Source organism: Lissotriton helveticus, chromosome 8 (genome assembly GCF_964261635.1).
Source record: "Lissotriton helveticus chromosome 8, aLisHel1.1, whole genome shotgun sequence".
NCBI classification, from domain to species: Eukaryota; Metazoa; Chordata; class Amphibia; order Caudata; family Salamandridae; genus Lissotriton; species Lissotriton helveticus.
In genome coordinates this window covers 52,597,379-52,615,001 of record NC_136069.1, presented here as the reverse complement: position 1 = coordinate 52,615,001, position 17,623 = coordinate 52,597,379, and the positions used below count along the sequence as shown (strand labels likewise).

Sequence of the window (17,623 nt, the reverse complement as noted above, 5' to 3'; positions counted from 1 at the left end):
GTGTGCACGGATAACATTTTTTGCGTACAGAAGTTGTTTCAAAATTTAAATCTTGTGGTCCCAGCACTCGGTTGTAGCCTAAAACACGGCAGACTGCGTTTATAGTTTCTGCCACTTTGTGGCTTCTCTTTCACATGCTCGCTATTTTATTACAACCCGCAGTAGTTTTGGATGCAGATCAGTGGGCTACAGCTTTTGTCAGAGAGATCCTTTATGACGGTTGTTAGACCTGGCACCTTGGCGTGAGTTTCCCTTCCACTTTTTGCTGCTGTGCCTCAGATGTTTTGCTGGTGTCCGCTACTCAGGGCACTGCGCCACGGCCAACCCGTGCCGCAGTGCAAGTGCTCCCTACTGTAAAGTGTACATGTGATTGATGTCCATGATTGGTTCATTGGATTCACTGTCAGTCCCTAGTAAAGTGCTAGTGGGCCTGCAGCGCTGGTTGCGCCACCCACAGAAGCAGCCTTAAAATGTGTCTAGGGTCTGCCACTGCAGAACCTGCGTGCAGTCTGGTACTGTCATGCTGGCTGGGCAAGTGCACACACTTGCCAGCCCCTAAACCTTCCCTTAACTTCATATTAGTCACCCCTATGGTAGGCCCAAGGGCAGGGTGCTTTGTAAGTGTAAGGTAGGACATGCTCTAATGTGTGTGGCATGTCCTAATAGTGAATTACTGCCAAATTCGTTTTTCACTATTGTAAGGCTACCAGTTCCCTTTAGGCCAGATGGGCTGCTGGAATTATTACACTCTATAATTCCTGCAGGCTCAGGGAACATGTTAGAAATTAATGCTTGGTATGCCTGAGCTCAGAATAATAAAATACTTCTTTTAGTAAAGTTTATTTTAATATCCTGCGTTTGCAAATGCTACTTTTAGAAAGCTAGCGTTTGCTTTCCTAACCATTTCAGCCCGCCTCTGCTTGGATGTGGATCTGACTGTCTGGTGTGTGTGAGTGACAGGGCTGGGGGATGACAGGTGGTGAATGGCAGGATTACACCTTAGTGGGAGGTGGGAGTTTCCCTGAACTATGCATCAGGCTGTGCTCTGCCACCACAATGCTGGCTCCGCCCCCCTGGGGAGCGACTGATGACTCAGCCTGCACCTGGCCCAGGAAGGACCGAAGCTTGTCAACAAAGTGCTCCTGGCAGCCCCTGTCCCCACAATGCTGGCTCCGCCCCCCTGGGGAACGGCTGATGTGCCTGCCCTCACACTGAATGAAGAAACCAGAAGTACCCACAACAAGTGCTCAGGGGCTGAGAGCAGTTAGGCAAAGGCCCCCCTGGCCTGTAAGAACAAAAGAAACTGGGTATAAAAATAGGAGCCCTGCTCCTTGTAAATTAGATCCTGCTTGTGCTACAGAAGAAACTCTGCCCGAAGAGAAGGACCTGGAAGAAGACCACAAGGAGGAGTGCTGTCTCTGGCCTGTGTCTGGTGCCTTGCTGCAGAAGGAGAGGAGAGAAAAGACTACAAGAGACTTTTGCTTTTATTGAACTTTGTGCCAAACTCTGCTAAAGATCTCCAAGGGCTTGCTGTGGAACTTGCCCCCTGACCAGCGCCCCAGGACCAGTGGGCGCTACCCCCTGACAGAGGAACCACTGTGAAACGCTGCTTTCCCTCTGCACGCCTATTCAGGAGAAGCGGAGCGCGCTGTGACCATCGCGCTCTTCATCAAGCTCTGGGTGTTGCCATCCCTCTAAACACCGTGACTGCCGCCTGCCAGGCCCAGAAGCACCGCAAAGACCAGCCCGCTGGCCCGAGCACCGTGACTGGCCCCGAGCCGCAGCTCGCAACGTGAAGAGAGGTCGTGCCCGGTGCCTGCTTGCACCCCTTCGTGTCTTGTGCCCCTGAACTCGCCTGCCGCTGTCCGAGAAACAGCTGCGGCGTGTGGTGCAAGAACGCCGCCTGGATTGCCTGTGGTGTGCTCTGCGGATCGCCGCACACTGCGTGTGCCCCTCTGTGAGGAAACCCCGAGGCGCTCTGTCCCTGTGACCCGGCCCGCGCCGCAACGCCGACCTCCGAGCCAGAGCCGAGCCGCCGCTCGCTCCAACCCCGGGAGGAAGACACCGCGACGCGGATCACCGAGCCGACCTGCGACCTGACTGCCTCGACCCCTGCTCAAGCAAGAAAAGGTACTGTTGTGGCCCCGCGGTGCGAGCATTTGACCTGCCTTGCTCGCACCGCCCTCTGACCAAGCGCAGCCCTCGGAGCCGCGTGTTGAGTGCTCCCAGGGCCCCCGCTCTCTCCCCCGCCAGCCGCGCACAGCCGTGCGGCTCGCACTGAGAGGCGGACTCGGACTAACCTGCCGCCGCTCCCGCCAGAAGCGTGAGCCCGGGCCGGTTGGGCCCATTTGATTACCAGAGGTGCACCAAGGCCTCAGCAGGCACCCCGCCTTCTTGAGAACGTTGAACAGGAAAGCCCCAAATGATATCGTATTGGGGGAATAAGAAGAACAAGCTGATTTAAAACACTGTGACTTTGATAAGAGTAACTGGAACCTCACATTTTAAAGTAACAAAGCTGTATTTACAAGCCTGCTGCTAAGAATATATAAAGAGAATATATTTTAATACAATACAGTTTGGTGTCATTGTGTGGTGGGTTGGTGGTGATGGTGTGATGCTGCAAATGTTTAACCATATGTGCCCCAGAGATTAGCCTAGACTGCTTGCGCCACACTACCTAGAGGGTGAGCAGGGGTTATTCTTGAAGGTAATCCTTTGCCCTGACTTGGAAGAGAGGGTCCCTGCTTGTCGCCAGTGCTGCACTGTGCCAACCAGAGACCCCCAATTCCAACATTGGACGCAGCGGTGAGGATAGCGAATTTACATTTGCAGTGTCTTTACCTTAACTACTGACTATTGCACAGTGATTACAGTCCAGTAACTTAGCCACAGACTTTTTTTTTCTTTTTAATTTTGCTAAAGAAGAAGATCCCTAGTGGAAAGAAATCATGCCTGGCACAAACAGCGTGGATAGGGCGGAATCCGTAACCTCTGATGTGTTGGAGGTAGAATGGGATGCATCAAAGCTGGATGACTACACAAGAAAGGAACTGAGGTTCTTCTGCAAGAAATTCAAGGCTCCACACGTGGGGTGCAGAAACAAACCAGAGCTCTACAAGGCCCTGAAAGCCTGGGTGGAGTCAAGGGATCCACCTGGGGATGAGAATGCACCTGGAAATATTGTGGTAGTTGAGCGACCAGACAGCGTCCATAGCTTTGGCAGAGGACTGTCGCCAGAGGAGCTGGCAGACAGACAGGCAACCAGGGATCATGAAATGAAGCTGGCAGAATTGAAATTGAAGGGCCAACTGGAGCTTGAGAGCAAAAGAATGGCTCTGGAAGAGCGAAGAATCCAAATGGATCATGAAGTGAAATTGAGGGAGATGAGTCTAAAGGAGAAAAGTTTGGATCATCCTCCCTCTGGTGGCAGCACAACGCCGGTGCAGGTAGAGTCCAAGGTGTACATCCCCAAAGATGTAGTTAAGGAGTTCTTTAGGGGGAATGACATAGGACAGTGGTTTAGGGCATATGAGGTAGCCATGTCCTCCCACCGGGTCCCTGACAAGGATTGGGGAGCGGGGTTGTGGGGGAGGTTCCTTAGCGAAGGGCGGGACACCCTGCTAGATTTGCCCACTGAAGAACAGAGTTCCTATCCCCACATGAAAGAGGCCTTAATGACCAGGTATGTGCTTACCCCTGAAATGTATAGACAGAGGTTCAGGGGGTGTGAGAAGCGTCCTGGGGGTACATATGGGGAGTATGTGACTTTTTTTTGCAGAGCCCTGGATGGTTGGGTGAAGGGTAACAAGGTGAATGATTTTCAAGGTCTCTTTGATTTAATTGCATGGGAGCACTTGTCTAGTAATTGTTTTCCTGAGCTACGCCAGCACCTGATTGATAGCAAGCTGTCCAACCCGAGGAAGCTTGCTGAGGAGGCGGACTGCTGGCTCAGCACCAGGGTCCACAAGACTCCGCCAAGGGTGGGCAGGGTCCCCAGCAGAAGAGTGGGGGGGACAGGGGTAAACAGAAAGGGTTCCCTAAAGGCCCCCAAAGTAATCCCCAATAGAACCAGCAGAAAGGTTCTCAGCCTCCCCCACCCCCGAAGCAGAACGGGGCCCCGACAGGTAAACCTGTTCCAAAGGGGCCCTTCAATTGTTACAGATGTGGTGACCCGGGGCACATTGCCAGTGACCCCAAGTGTCGCCTGTTTGGAAAAACAGCACCCACTGGTGCTCCACCCCGGCAAGTGACTAGTGTTCACTTAGGAGAAGAAGTGATGGTCCCTGGGGGTGGAGATCCTGTTCAGATGACCCTAGTCTCACTAGGAGACAGTGAGATGGTCCCTACAAACTACCTGCCCTCTAACACTAAGAAATATGGGCAGGTGGTGACCATCAATGGTAGGAAAGCTGAGGCTCTTAGAGATACAGGAGCCAGTGTGACTGCAGTGAGGCAGCACCTGGTGTCTCAAGAGCAGGTTGTACCCCATGCCTACTGTAGGGTTGTCAATGCTGACAATTCAGAGAGTCAGTGTCCGATGGCTCAAGTTCCCTTCGAGTGGGGGGGGGTCTCTGGTACTCTGCAGGTCTGTGTGAGGAAAACCATGCCTGTAGACTGTTTGCTAGGGAATGACTTGGAGGACTCCCCTTGGGAAAAGGTGGAGAAGACGACTCACCTAAAGATGGTGGGTCTGCGTGACTGGGCGTGCGTGACCACCCGGTCAATGGCAGCCAGTAGGGGTGATCAAGAGGTCCTGGGGCCTGAAGGAAAGGCCCAGGAACCGGCCTTAGGGAGAAGGCGCAGGGGGGCGCGGGAAACCGGCCCCTGAAGTTCCCACGGTCCAGGAGGAAGCAGACCTTGAGGGGGCTGCCCTGGAGCCTACTGGGGAACAGATTGCTGAACTGGGGGACCTGCCTGAGCTGACCCATTGGCAGCAAGAAGGAGGCCCCTCCAGGGAGGAATTCTGCAGGGAGCAGAAAGAATGCCCTTCTCTCGTGGGTATGCGGCAGCAGGCTGCAGACCAGGCCAATGGTGCTCAGGCCAAAACACATTATGTGTACTGGGAGAATGACCTCCTGTATTCAGAGCCTAAGGCTGCTGAACCTGGGTCAGCCCGTGTGCTGGTGGTACCCCAGAAGTTCAGAGCCTTCCTACTGGGACTGGCTCATGATGTGCCGTTAGCAGGACATTTGGGGATGGACAAGACCTATGACAGGCTTGTCACCCACTTTTACTGGCCCCAAATGCACAAGAGCTCAGATGCTCATTGTAGGACCTGTCCAACTTGCCAGGCATGTGGGAAGTGCGGAGGGAAGAACAAGGCTCCCCTCCAACCATTCCCTGTGGTCAGTACTCCATTCCAACGAGTGGGTATTGACATTGTTTGGCCTCTGGACCCCAAGACAGCCATGGGCAACAGGTTCATCCTGGTCTTGGTGGACCATGCCACCCGGTACCCTGAAGCCATCCCTCTGAGGACAGTGACGGCCCCCGTGGTGGGACGTGCACTGATGGGAATTTTCTCACGAGTGGGATTCCCTCTAGAGGGGGTGAGCGACAGGGGGACCAACTTCATATCCAAGTACATGAAGTCCCTTTGGCAAGAGTGTGGTGTAACCTACAAGTTCACCACCCCTTACCATCCCCAAGGAAATGGGTTGGTTGAGAGATTCAACCGAACCCTGAAGGGCATGATCATGGGCCTGGAAGGTCCAATGAGGCGTAAGTGGGACGTCCTCTTGCCATGCCTGCTCTTTGCATACCGTGAGGTGCCACAGAAGTCCCTAGGGTTCAGCCCCTTTGAACTGCTGTATGGTCACCCAGTGAGAGGACCACTGAGTTTGGTAAAGAAAGGCTGGGAGCAATCTCCCAGGAAACCTCCCCAGAATGTATACAGTTACATGCTGGCCTTCAGAAACCAGACCAGGCGCTTCAGACAACTTGCTGAGGCAAATCTGGAAGCCAGCCAGGAAGAGATGAAGCGGTGGTACGACCAGAATGCCACTCTGGTAGAGCTTCAGCCTGGACAAGAGGTGTGGGTCTTGGCCCCAGTGGAGCCTTGTGCACTTCACGATAGGTGGACAGGTCCATTTGAGGTTGTGGAGCGCAAGAGTCCAGTAACCTACTTGGTGGACATGCAGACTCCCAGGAACCCTTTAAGGGTCCTACATGTTAACCGCCTTAAGCCCCACTTGAAAAGGTCCGAAGTGGGCATGTTGTTGACAACTGATGATGGAATGGAGGAGGAGTCTGAGCCTCTTCCTGACCTCTTAGTGGCCTCTGAGAAAGATGGGTCAGTGGATGGAGTTAACCTCTCACCCACCCTGACCCCTGAGCAACAGGAAGACTGCCGCCAACTGCTGGGGCAGTTTCCAGATCTGTTCTCCCTGGGTCCTGGTGTCACAGATTGGTGCGTCCATGATGTGGACACAGGAGACAGCTTACCTGTGAAGCATAAGGCTTACAGAGTGACTGACAGGGTCAGGGCCTGCATCAAGGAGGAGGTCTCCAAGATGCTTGCTCTTAGGGTGGTTGAGTCCTCCAGCAGTCCTTGGTCCAGCCCCGTGGTCTTGGTCCCAAAGGCTGCTGCGCCGGGAGCCACACCTGAACTCCGGTTCTGTGTGGACTACAGAGGACTCAATTCAGTCACCAAGACTGACGTGCACCCTATCCCCAGAGCTGATGAGCTCATTGATCGGCTAGGGGCTGCCCGGTTCCTCAGCACGTTTGATTTAACGTCTGGGTACTGGCAGATCGCCTTGACCGATGGGGCAAAAGAGAGGTCAGCATTCTCTACTCCAGATGGGCATTTCCAGTTCCGGGTTATGCCATTTGGAATGAAGAATGCCCCTGCCACCTTTCAGAGGTTGGTCAACCAGGTGTTGGTTGGGCTGGATGAGTTCAGTGCCGCCTACCTGGATGACATCGCAGTGTTCAGTGGCACCTGGCCAGAACACCTGCGACACCTCTGGGAAGTGTTGATGGCGCTGCGCAAGACAGGCCTCACAATCAAGGCCAGCAAGTGCCAGATTGGGCAGGGTTCAGTGGTGTACTTGTGGCACCAAGTGGGGAGTGGCAAGGTGGCACCCTTGCAACCCAAAATTGAGACCATCCTGGCTTGGGAACCCCCCAAGACCCAGACTGCAGTGAGAGCCTTCCTGGTTCTCACTGGGTATTACAGGAGGTTTGTCAAGGGCTATGGCACTATTGTGACCCCCTTGACAGAGCTGACTTCTAAGAAGCAGCCCAGGAATGTGATTTGGACTGACACCTGTCAGAAGGCTTTTGACACCCTGAAGACTGCCATGTGCACGGCGCCCGTGCTCTTGGCTCCTGATTTCTCCAAGGAATTCATAGTGCAAACAGACGCTTCAGAGCATGGTGTAGGGGCTGTTCTCTCACAGATGACTGAGGAGGGCTGGGACCAACCTGTAGCCTTCATCAGTAGGAGGTTACTTCCACGGGAAAGTAGGTGGAGTGCAATAGAGCGAGAAGCATTTGCTGTGGTCTGGGCACTGAAGAAGCTAAGACCCTACTTGTTTGGGTCGCACTTCCGGGTTCAGACAGACCACAGGCCCCTCAGATGGTTGATGCAAATGAGGGGTGAGAACCCAAAACTGTTGAGGTGGTCCATCTCCCTACAAGGTATGGACTTCACGGTGGAACATCGCCCTGGCACAGATCACGCCAATGCTGACGGTCTGTCCAGGTTTTTCCGCCTTAGTGATGTGGAACTCCCTGGGGAAGGGTAGTTCCCCCCACATTTCAGCTGGAGGGGACACGTGTTAGACCTGGCACCTTGGCGTGAGTTTCCCTTCCACTTTTTGCTTTTGTGCCTCAGATGTTTTGCTGGTGTCCGCTACTCAGGGCACTGCGCCACGGCCAACCCGTGCCGCAGTGCAAGTGCTCCCTACTGTAAAGTGTACATGTGATTGATGTCCATGATTGGTTCATTGGATTCACTGTCAGTCCCTAGTAAAGTGCACCAGGAGTGCCAGGGCTTGTAAATGCCAATACTGCTAGTGGGCCTGCAGCGCTGGTTGCGCCACCCACAGAAGCAGCCTTAAAATGTGTCTAGGGTCTGCCACTGCAGAACCTGCGTGCAGTCTGGTACTGTCATGCTGGCTGGGCAAGTGCACACACTTGCCAGCCCCTAAACCTTCCCTTAACTTCATATTAGTCACCCCTATGGTAGGCCCAAGGGCAGGGTGCTTTGTAAGTGTAAGGTAGGACATGCTCTAATGTGTGTGGCATGTCCTGATAGTGAATTACTGCCAAATTCGTTTTTCACTATTGTAAGGCTACCAGTTCCCTTTAGGCCAGATGGGCTGCTGGAATTATTACACTCTATAATCCCAGCAGGCTCAGGGAACATGGTAGAAATTTGGTATGCCTGAGCTCAGAATAATAAAATACTTCTTTTAGTAAAGTTTATTTTAATATCCTGCGTTTGCAAATGCTACTTTTAGAAAGCTAGCGTTTGCTTTCCTAACCATTTCAGCCCGCCTCTGCTTGGATGTGGATCTGACTGTCTGGTGTGTGTGAGTGACAGGGCTGGGGGATGACAGGTGGTGAATGGCAGGATTACACCTTAGTGGGAGGTGGGAGTTTCCCTGAACTATGCATCAGGCTGTGCTCTGCCACCACAATGCTGGCTCTGCCCCCCTGGGGAGCGACTGATGACTCAGCCTGCACCTGGCCCAGGAAGGACCGAAGCTTGTCAACAAAGTGCTCCTGGCAGCCCCTGTCCCCACAATGCTGGCTCCGCCCCCCTGGGGAGCGGCTGATGTGCCTGCCCTCACACTGAATGAAGAAACCAGAAGTACCCACAACAAGTGCTCAGGGGCTGAGAGCAGTTAGGCAAAGGCCCCCCTGGCCTGTAAGAACAAAAGAAACTGGGTATAAAAATAGGAGCCCTGCTCCTTGTAAATTAGATCCTGTTTGTGCTACAGAAGAAACTCTGCCCGAAGAGAAGGACCTGGAAGAAGACCACAAGGAGGAGTGCTGTCTCTGGCCTGTGTCTGGTGCCTTGCTGCAGAAGGAGAGGAGAGAAAAGACTACAAGAGACTTTTGCTTTTATTGAACTTTGTGCCAAACTCTGCTAAAGATCTCCAAGGGCTTGCTGTGGAACTTGCCCCCTGACCAGCGCCCCAGGACCAGTGGGCGCTACCCCCTGACAGAGGAACCGCTGTGAAACGCTGCTTTCCCTCTGCACGCCTATCCAGGAGAAGTGGAGCGCGCTGTGACCATCGCGCTCTTCATCAAGCTCTGGGTGTTGCCATCCCTCTAAACACCGTGACTGCCGCCTGCCAGGCCCAGAAGCATCGCAAAGACCAGCCCCACTGGCCCGGGCACCGTGACTGGCCCCGAGCCGCAGCTCGCAACGTGAAGAGAGGTCGTGCCCGGTGCCCGCTTGCACCCCTTCGTGTCTTGTGCCCCTGAACTCGCCTGCCGCTGTCCGAGAAACAGCTGCGGCGTGTGGTGCAAGAACGCTGCCTGGATTGCCTGTGGCGTGCTCTGCGGATCGCCGCCCACTGCGTGTGCCCCTCTGTGAGGAAACCCCGAGGCGCTCTGTCCCTGTGACCCGGCCCGCGCCGCAACGCCGACGCCAGAGCCGAGCCGCCGCTCGCTCCAACCCCGGGAGGAAGACACCGCGACGCGGATCACCGAGCCGACCTGCGACCTGACTGCCTCGACCCCTGCTCAAGCAAGAAAAGGTACTGTTGTGGCCCCGCGGTGCGAGCATTTGACCTGCCTTGCTCGCACCGCCCTCTGACCAAGCGCAGCCCTCGGAGCCGCGTGTTGAGCGCTCCCAGGGCCCCCGCTCTCTCCCCCGCCAGCCGCGCACAGCCGTGCGGCTCGCACTGAGAGGCGGACTCGGACTAACCTGCCGCCGCTCTCGCCAGAAGCGTGAGCCCGGGCCGGTCGGGCCCATTTGATTACCAGAGCTGCACCAAGGCCTCAGCAGGCATCCCGCCTTCTTGAGAACGTTGAACAGGAAAGCCCCAAATGATATCGTATTGGGGGAATAAGAAGAACAAGCTGATTTAAAACACTGTGACTTTGATAAGAGTAACTGGAACCTCACATTTTAAAGTAACAAAGCAGTATTTACAAGCCTGCTGCTAAGAATATATAAAGAGAATATATTTTAATACAATACAGTTTGGTGTCATTGTGTGGTGGGTTGGTGGTGATGGTGTGATGCTGCAAATGTTTAACCATATGTGCCCCAGAGATTAGCCTAGACTGCTTGCGCCACACTACCTAGAGGGTGAGCAGGGGTTATTCTTGAAGGTAATCCTTTGCCCTGACTTGGAAGAGAGGGTCCCTGCTTGTCGCCAGTGCTGCACTGTGCCAACCAGAGACCCCCAATTCCAACAACGGTATTTTCCACATCCGATGTTCACGGGTAAATGTGGGGGGCGGATGTTTAGGAGTGAGTGATGGGGTGTGGTAAGGGAACCTAATTTTTAATGGAGTGTAGGGAAAGGGTGTTCTCCTCCTGGAAAAAGGTAAAAAGTGGTTACTTGTGCTGTCCAACACACTCAGTCGGATTATCTGTGTAATCGCCATGGCGCTGGCAGTGGCAGTTACCTGTTTTAATATCATAAAGGACCTGAGAATTTTTTTTGATCTCCTTCCCCTGGCAGTAAGACGTACGGTGGTTGTCGCTTTAATAACATCAAGACTGGACTATTGTAACAGCCTGTATGCAGGATCAAATAAAGCGGTCCTCTACAGGCTACAGATGGTCCAGCACGCTGCCGCCCGTCTGGTGCTCAGATGGCCCAGGAAGTCTTCTGCTTCTGCTGCGCTAGATGCCCTTCATTGGCTTCCCATCCATAAATGCATTTTGTTCAAGGTCCTAATCATCACCTTTAGGGCCTTTCATTCGCATGGCCCGAATTATCTCCAGAAAGGCTTTACTCGCTACTGTCCATCACGAAACCTTAGGTACTCCACAGCCAACCTGCTCACTATCCCTAAATTCAGGCTGGCCACAAAAGGAGGGTCCCGGACAGTGATCGGCTCTAGGGCCTGGAACAAACTTCCCCCCCCATCTCCTTCAGATCTCATCAGAACAGTGTTTCAGGAAATCCTTAAAGACCTGGATTTATAGCCTTATGGACACAGTGTGTAAATCACTGGTATGAAGGTTGAGGCCTGTGGACAGTACAGTTGCGGATCACCCCTACATCTTTCACAGATCCAAAGCGCCAAGATGCTCCCTGGAGTGATAGTGCGCTATAGAAATGTGAGATTACATTACATTACATGATAAACAACATTGGGCTGCTTCTCCTGCTCCCAAGTAGCCGTGTGAAATGTAGTCATGATAAACCTGTCCCAAGGCCTAAAAAACACTAATCATTCATCAACCCACCCTTTCATCCGTCCAGCCGTACACCCTTCATCTATCCACCCTTTCATCCATCCATCCCCCTTTCATCCCTCCATCCATCCACCCACCTTTTCACACATCCATCCACCCACCTTTTCACACATCCATCCATCCATCCATCCACCCATCATTCATCCACCCACCCGCCCACCCTTTCGTCCATATCCACCCACCCTTTCATCCATCCATCCATCCACCCATCATTCATCCACCCACCCTTTCATCCGTCCATCCTTCATCCATCCACCCTTTCAGCCATATCCACCCTTTCATCCATTCATCCTTCCTCCATCCACCCTTTCATCCATATCCACCCACCCTTTCATCCATCCGTCTACCCATCATTCATCCATCTACCCTTTCATCCATATCCACCCACCCTTTCATCCATCCGTCTACCCATCATTCATCCATCTACCCTTTCATCCATATCCACCCACCCTTTCATCCATCCATCCCCCCTTTCATCCCTCCATTCACCCATCTGACTGCTTATCACTGGAGCTTGTTTATGTATTTATTTATTTTTTGTTAATAGTGCGGGTCACGTCAGTTCCGTTGCTTTTACCCAGCCGCTTCCCATGCAGCATGTCCCAAATAAGACCTTGAACCAGAGCGGGAAGGGTTTTGGGAGGGAATTCTGCGATGAGAGAAGGCTGAGGCAGTACAACTGCAGATGGGTACGGAGGCTCAGAGACCAGAGTGAGGCAGAGGATGGCAGTGCAGCAATGGGTTCTTCCCAGTTCTACGCTACCTGTTTAATGAGGCATGCAGGAGCTCCTCAGCCCGTGGGTGTAAAGCGGCCTGTGAAAGTGCGTAGCACATGGCTATAGAGCTTACTTAGTTCACCCAACAGGATCGCAGCATTGTCTCCTATTTGTTGTCCCAGAGACCAGGTGGAGGTGGGTGCAGGGTTGGTTGTGGTCACGTGCAGCAGGCCTCCCGCAGCTCAGCGTGTATTTGAAATGTCCATCCACTAATAACACTGTTTGTAAATAAAATAAATGCGTATGATTTTCAAATGGCCTTCAGCTAATAAATGTTCACAATAACACGGTTTGTGCATAAAATAAATGCGTACCACTGTTCAGCGTGTATTTTAAACGTCCATCCACTGTTTATATCCGTATATTCGTTGCATAAACCAAATGCGTACCACTGTTCACAGTTTCTATCCGTTTCTATCCGTATATTCGATGTAACAGCATGCGCAATGTGGAAACCTGCGATGTAACAGCATGCGCGATGTAATAGCATTCATTGTAAAGGTTCCCACGATGTAAAATGTGCGTTGTAATGCACCCGCGATGTTCTCTCTTCGTTGTAATGGGTGTTCAACACCCTTGCCTGGAGGTTGTGAGTGACAGGGCTGGGGGGTTCCAGGAGACAGGCTGGGGCAGCCCTGTGGTGAATAGAGAGGTCTGCATCTAGATGGGAGGGAGGAGTTGCACCTGGGACCTGAATAGGGCTGGGCCTTCCCTCTGCAATGCTGGCTCTACCCCCTGTGGCTTGTCTGATCTCTCGGCCCTGCACTGTGAAAGGAGAGAAGGAATCATTTCAACAAAGTGCTCCAGGGCTGTACCTTCCCTCCCCTGTGCTGGCGTCCCCTCCTGTGGGGCGTCTGATGTCTCTGCCCTACACAGTGAAAGGAAGGAAGGAGTCATGTAAACAAAGTGCTCTGGAACTGGTTTGGACTAGACAGAGGCCTCTCTGCCTTCAGAGAACAAAGGATTTTGGGGTATAAATATTGGGACCCAGTCCCAGAACTTTAGATCACTTCTGGAACAAGAAACCTTTTGCCAAGGAGAAGAACCAAGGAAGCTGCAGGAGTTTGACTGCCCCTCTGTCAGTGTGCTGTTTGCTGGGTTGGCCTGCAGTGGTTGCTTCATTGCCAAGGGAAAGGAGAAGGAACTTTTTAAGGACTTTCATTATCTACAGAATATTCTCCAAGGGCTTGAACTGTGCTTGCCTCCTGCTGAAGTCTCAGGGACAAAAGACTTCATCTCCAGCTTCCCTCTGAATTTCCTTGCTGGGAATTCAAACTCCAGACATTTGCGTGTCACTGGAAGCGCGACGCATCGAAAGGAAGCGTGTCGCGGACGCAGCTAAAATCGTTGCATCGCCGGAGGTGCGTGCCTTCTCTGCATCTCCCTGGAAGCGTGTCTTTGTCAAAGCTGCCTGCTGTCGCATCACCATAGAAGAGTGACACCATCAAGAGAGTCGCCATCGCATCACCGGAGAAGCGTGTTGCAGGGCCTGTCGCGGCTCCAACGTACTGAGTCGTCGCAAGGCTGCCAGGCGTTTACACATCGTCATCGCATCGTCGCTTCAAGGGCGCCATCTTCTCGCATCGCAACCGGATCATCGCATCCCATCAAGGTGGCATCTTGCGCATCGCAACAGGCCTGCAGGCCGAGAATCTACGCAACAACCCCACACCGGTAAGGATCACGACGCACCCCCTACTCTGCGCAAGCATTGAGGTACGATGCATTATTTCCATTGGATCATGGAACCGACGCATCTCCCCTTTTGCGAGCCTTTTGTTCACTTTGCGTTACGCATCCAGGTACTTTGTTGAGAACTTTGTTGCATTTATCATCAACTTGAACTAAGCAACATTTATCATCTTTAAGTCATCTTTAAGTATAGTATTGTGGATTTCTGTTGTTTGTGGTCTTGTGTTAAGTCTATATAAAGAATACTTATTTTTATAAAACCTGTGTTGTGTCCATCTGTAGTGTTTTCACTGTATTACTGTGTATATTCACAAATGCTTAACACACTGCCTCTGAGATAAGCCTGTCTGCTTGTGCCAAGCTACCAAGGGGGTGAGCAGGGGTTATTAAGGAGTGTAATCCCCTTATCCTGACTTAGAAGCAAGGGTCCCTATTTGGAGGAAGGTGTATACCATTGCCAACTAGAGACCCCCAGATCTAACAATCAGCCACTTACTACCTTTTAGGGGTACTTGGCACTGTGGTCCCAGTTCCTATTAAACTCTCAAATCCTTTTGAAGAGAGCCTGAGGTTGCTGGCACAAGACATTCCATGATCTAGCCCCCACAGGTCCTGTCCATCCTCCGGGACAGACCCCATGACTCACCTAGAGGCTCTGTCACTCACCTATACCCTCTGTTACTCACTTACAGGCTCCATGATTCACAGACAGGCTCTGCCACTGACCTACAGGCTCTGTCGCTCACCTATAGACTCTGTCACTCACCTACAGGTTTCATGACTCACCTAGGGGCTCTGTCACTCACCTACAGCCTCCGTAACTCACCTACAGGCCCCGTCACTCACCTACAGGCACTGTCGATCACCTATAGCCTCTGTTACTCACCTATCGGCTCTGTGACTCACTCACCTATAGGCTATGTCACTCACCTACAGGTTTCATGACTCACCTAGGGGCTCTGTCACACACCTACAGCCTCTGTTACTCACCTACAAGCTCTGCTTTGTTTTATCAGGGCAATGTGTTGCATGGCATTGCTTTATCGGGCAATGTGTTGCATGGCATTGCTTTATCGGGCAATGTGTTGCACGGCATTGCTTCAGTAGGTCAATGTATTGCACGACATTGCTACATCAGGGCAATGTGTTGCATGGCATTGCTTCATCAGGATAATGTGTTGCATGGCATTGCTTCATCAGGGCAATGTGTTGAACAGCATTGCTACATCAGGGCAATGTGTTGCATGGCATTGCTTCATCAGGATAATGTGTTGCATGGCATTGCTTCATCAGGGCAATGTGTTGAACAGCATTGCTACATCAGGGCAATGTGTTGCATGGCATTGCTTCATCAGGATAATGTGTTGCATGGCATTGCTTCATCAGGGCAATGTGTTGCACGGCATTGCTTCATCAGGGCAATGTTTTGCACGGCATTGCTTCATCAGGGCAATGTGTTGCATGGCATTGCTTCATCAGGATAATGTGTTGCATGGCATTGCTTCATCAGGGCAATGTATTGAACAGCATTGCTACATCAGGGCAATGTGTTGCATGGCATTGCTTCATCAGGGCAATGTGTTGCACGGCATTGCTTCATCAGGGCTACATCAGGGCAATGTGTTGCATGGCATTGCTTCATAAGGGTGATGTGTTGCATGGCATTGCTTCATCAGGATAATGTGTTGCATGGCATTGCTTCATCAGGGCAATGTGTTGCACGGCATTGCTTCATAAGGGTGATGTGTTGCATGGCATTGCTTCATCAGGATAATGTGTTGCATGGCATTGCTTCATCAGGGCAATGTGTTGCATGGCATTGCTTCATGTGGGCAATGTTGCATGGCATTGCTTCATCAGGGCAATGTGTTGCATGGCATTGCTTCATTAGGATAATGTGTTGCACGGCATTGCTTCATCAGGGCAATGTGTTGCACGGCATTGCTTCATCAGGATAATGTGTTGCATGGCATTGCTTCATAAGGGTGATGTGTTGCATGGCATTGCTTCATCAGGATAATTTGTTGAACAGCATTGCTACATCAGGGCAATGTGTTGCATGGCATTGCTTCATCAGGGCAATGTGTTGCACGGCATTGCTTCATCAGGGCACTGTGTTGCATGGCATTGCTTCATCAGGATAATGTGTTGCATGGCATTGCTTCATCAGGGCTACATCAGGGCAATGTGTTGCATGGCATTGCTTCATCAGGGCACTGTGTTGCACGGCATTGCTACATAAGGGCAATGTGTTGCACGGCATTGCTACATAAGGGCAATGTGTTGCACGGCATTGCTTCATCAGGGCAATGTGTTGCATGGCATTGCTTCATCAGGATAATGTGTTGCAAGACATTGCTTCATCAGGGCAATGTGTTGCACGGCATTGCTACATTAGGGCAATGTGTTGCACGGCATTGCTTCATCAGGGCAATGTGTTGCACGGCATTGCTTCATCAGGGCAATGTGTTGCATGGCATTGCTTCATCAGGGCAATGTGTTGCATGGCATTGCTTCATCAGGATAATGTGTTGCATGGCATTGCTTCATCAGGGCAATGTGTTGAACAGCATTGCTACATCAGGGCAATGTGTTGCATGGCATTGCTTCATCAGGGCACTGTGTTGCATGGCATTGCTTCATCAGGGCAATGTGTTGCACGGCATTGCTACATAAGGGCAATGTGTTGCACGGCATTGCTTCATCAGGGCAATGTGTTGCATGGCATTGCTTCATCAGGATAATGTGTTGCATGGCATTGCTTCATCAGGGCAATGTATTGAACAGCATTGCTACATCAGGGCAATGTGTTGCATGGCATTGCTTCATCAGGGCAATGTGTTGCACGGCATTGCTTCATAAGGGTGATGTGTTGCATGGCATTGCTTCATCAGGGCAATGTGTTGCATGGCATTGCTTCATGTGGGCAATGTTGCATGGCATTGCTTCATGTGGGCAATGTTGCATGGCATTGCTTCATCAGGGCAATGAGTTGCAGGGCATTGCTTCATCAGGGCAATGTGTTGCACGGCATTGCTTCATCAGGGCAATGTGTTGCACGGCATTGCTTCATCAGGATAATGTGTTGCATGGCATTGCTTCATAAGGGTGATGTGTTGCATGGCATTGCTTCATCAGGATAATGTGTTGAACAGCATTGCTACATCAGGGCAATGTGTTGCATGGCATTGCTTCATCAGGGCAATGTGTTGCACGGCATTGCTTCATCAGGGCACTGTGTTGCATGGCATTGCTTCATCAGGATAATGTGTTGCATGGCATTGCTTCATCAGGGCTACATCAGGGCAATGTGTTGCATGGCATTGCTTCATCAGGGCACTGTGTTGCACGGCATTGCTACATAAGCGCAATGTGTTGCACGGCATTGCTACATAAGGGCAATGTGTTGCACGGCATTGCTTCATCAGGGCAATGTGTTGCATGGCATTGCTTCATCAGGATAATGTGTTGCAAGACATTGCTTCATCAGGGCAATGTGTTGCACGGCATTGCTACATTAGGGCAATGTGTTGCACGGCATTGCTTCATCAGGGCAATGTGTTGCACGGCATTGCTTCATCACGGCAATGTGTTGCATGGCATTGCTTCATCAGGGCAATGTGTTGCATGGCATTGCTTCATTAGGATAATGTGTTGCATGGCATTGCTTCATCAGGGCTACATCAGGGCAATGTGTTGCATGGCATTGCTTCATCAGGGCACTGTGTTGCATGGCATTGCTTCATCAGGGCAATGT

General features: G+C 51.8%; 1 protein-coding gene across 1 annotated transcript in view; it reads left to right on the top strand.

Annotated features, from left to right (window-relative positions):
* Positions 1–2,951: 2,951 nt before the first annotated feature.
* The window catches only part of LOC144773708 (uncharacterized), a 78,327-nt gene continuing 63,655 nt past the window's right edge, over positions 2,952–17,623 (top strand). Inside the window, exon 1 of the mRNA XM_078658853.1 lies at positions 2,952–3,188. Within this exon, the coding sequence (XP_078514979.1) occupies positions 2,952–3,188 (237 nt within the window). The remainder of the gene's footprint in view (positions 3,189–17,623) is intronic.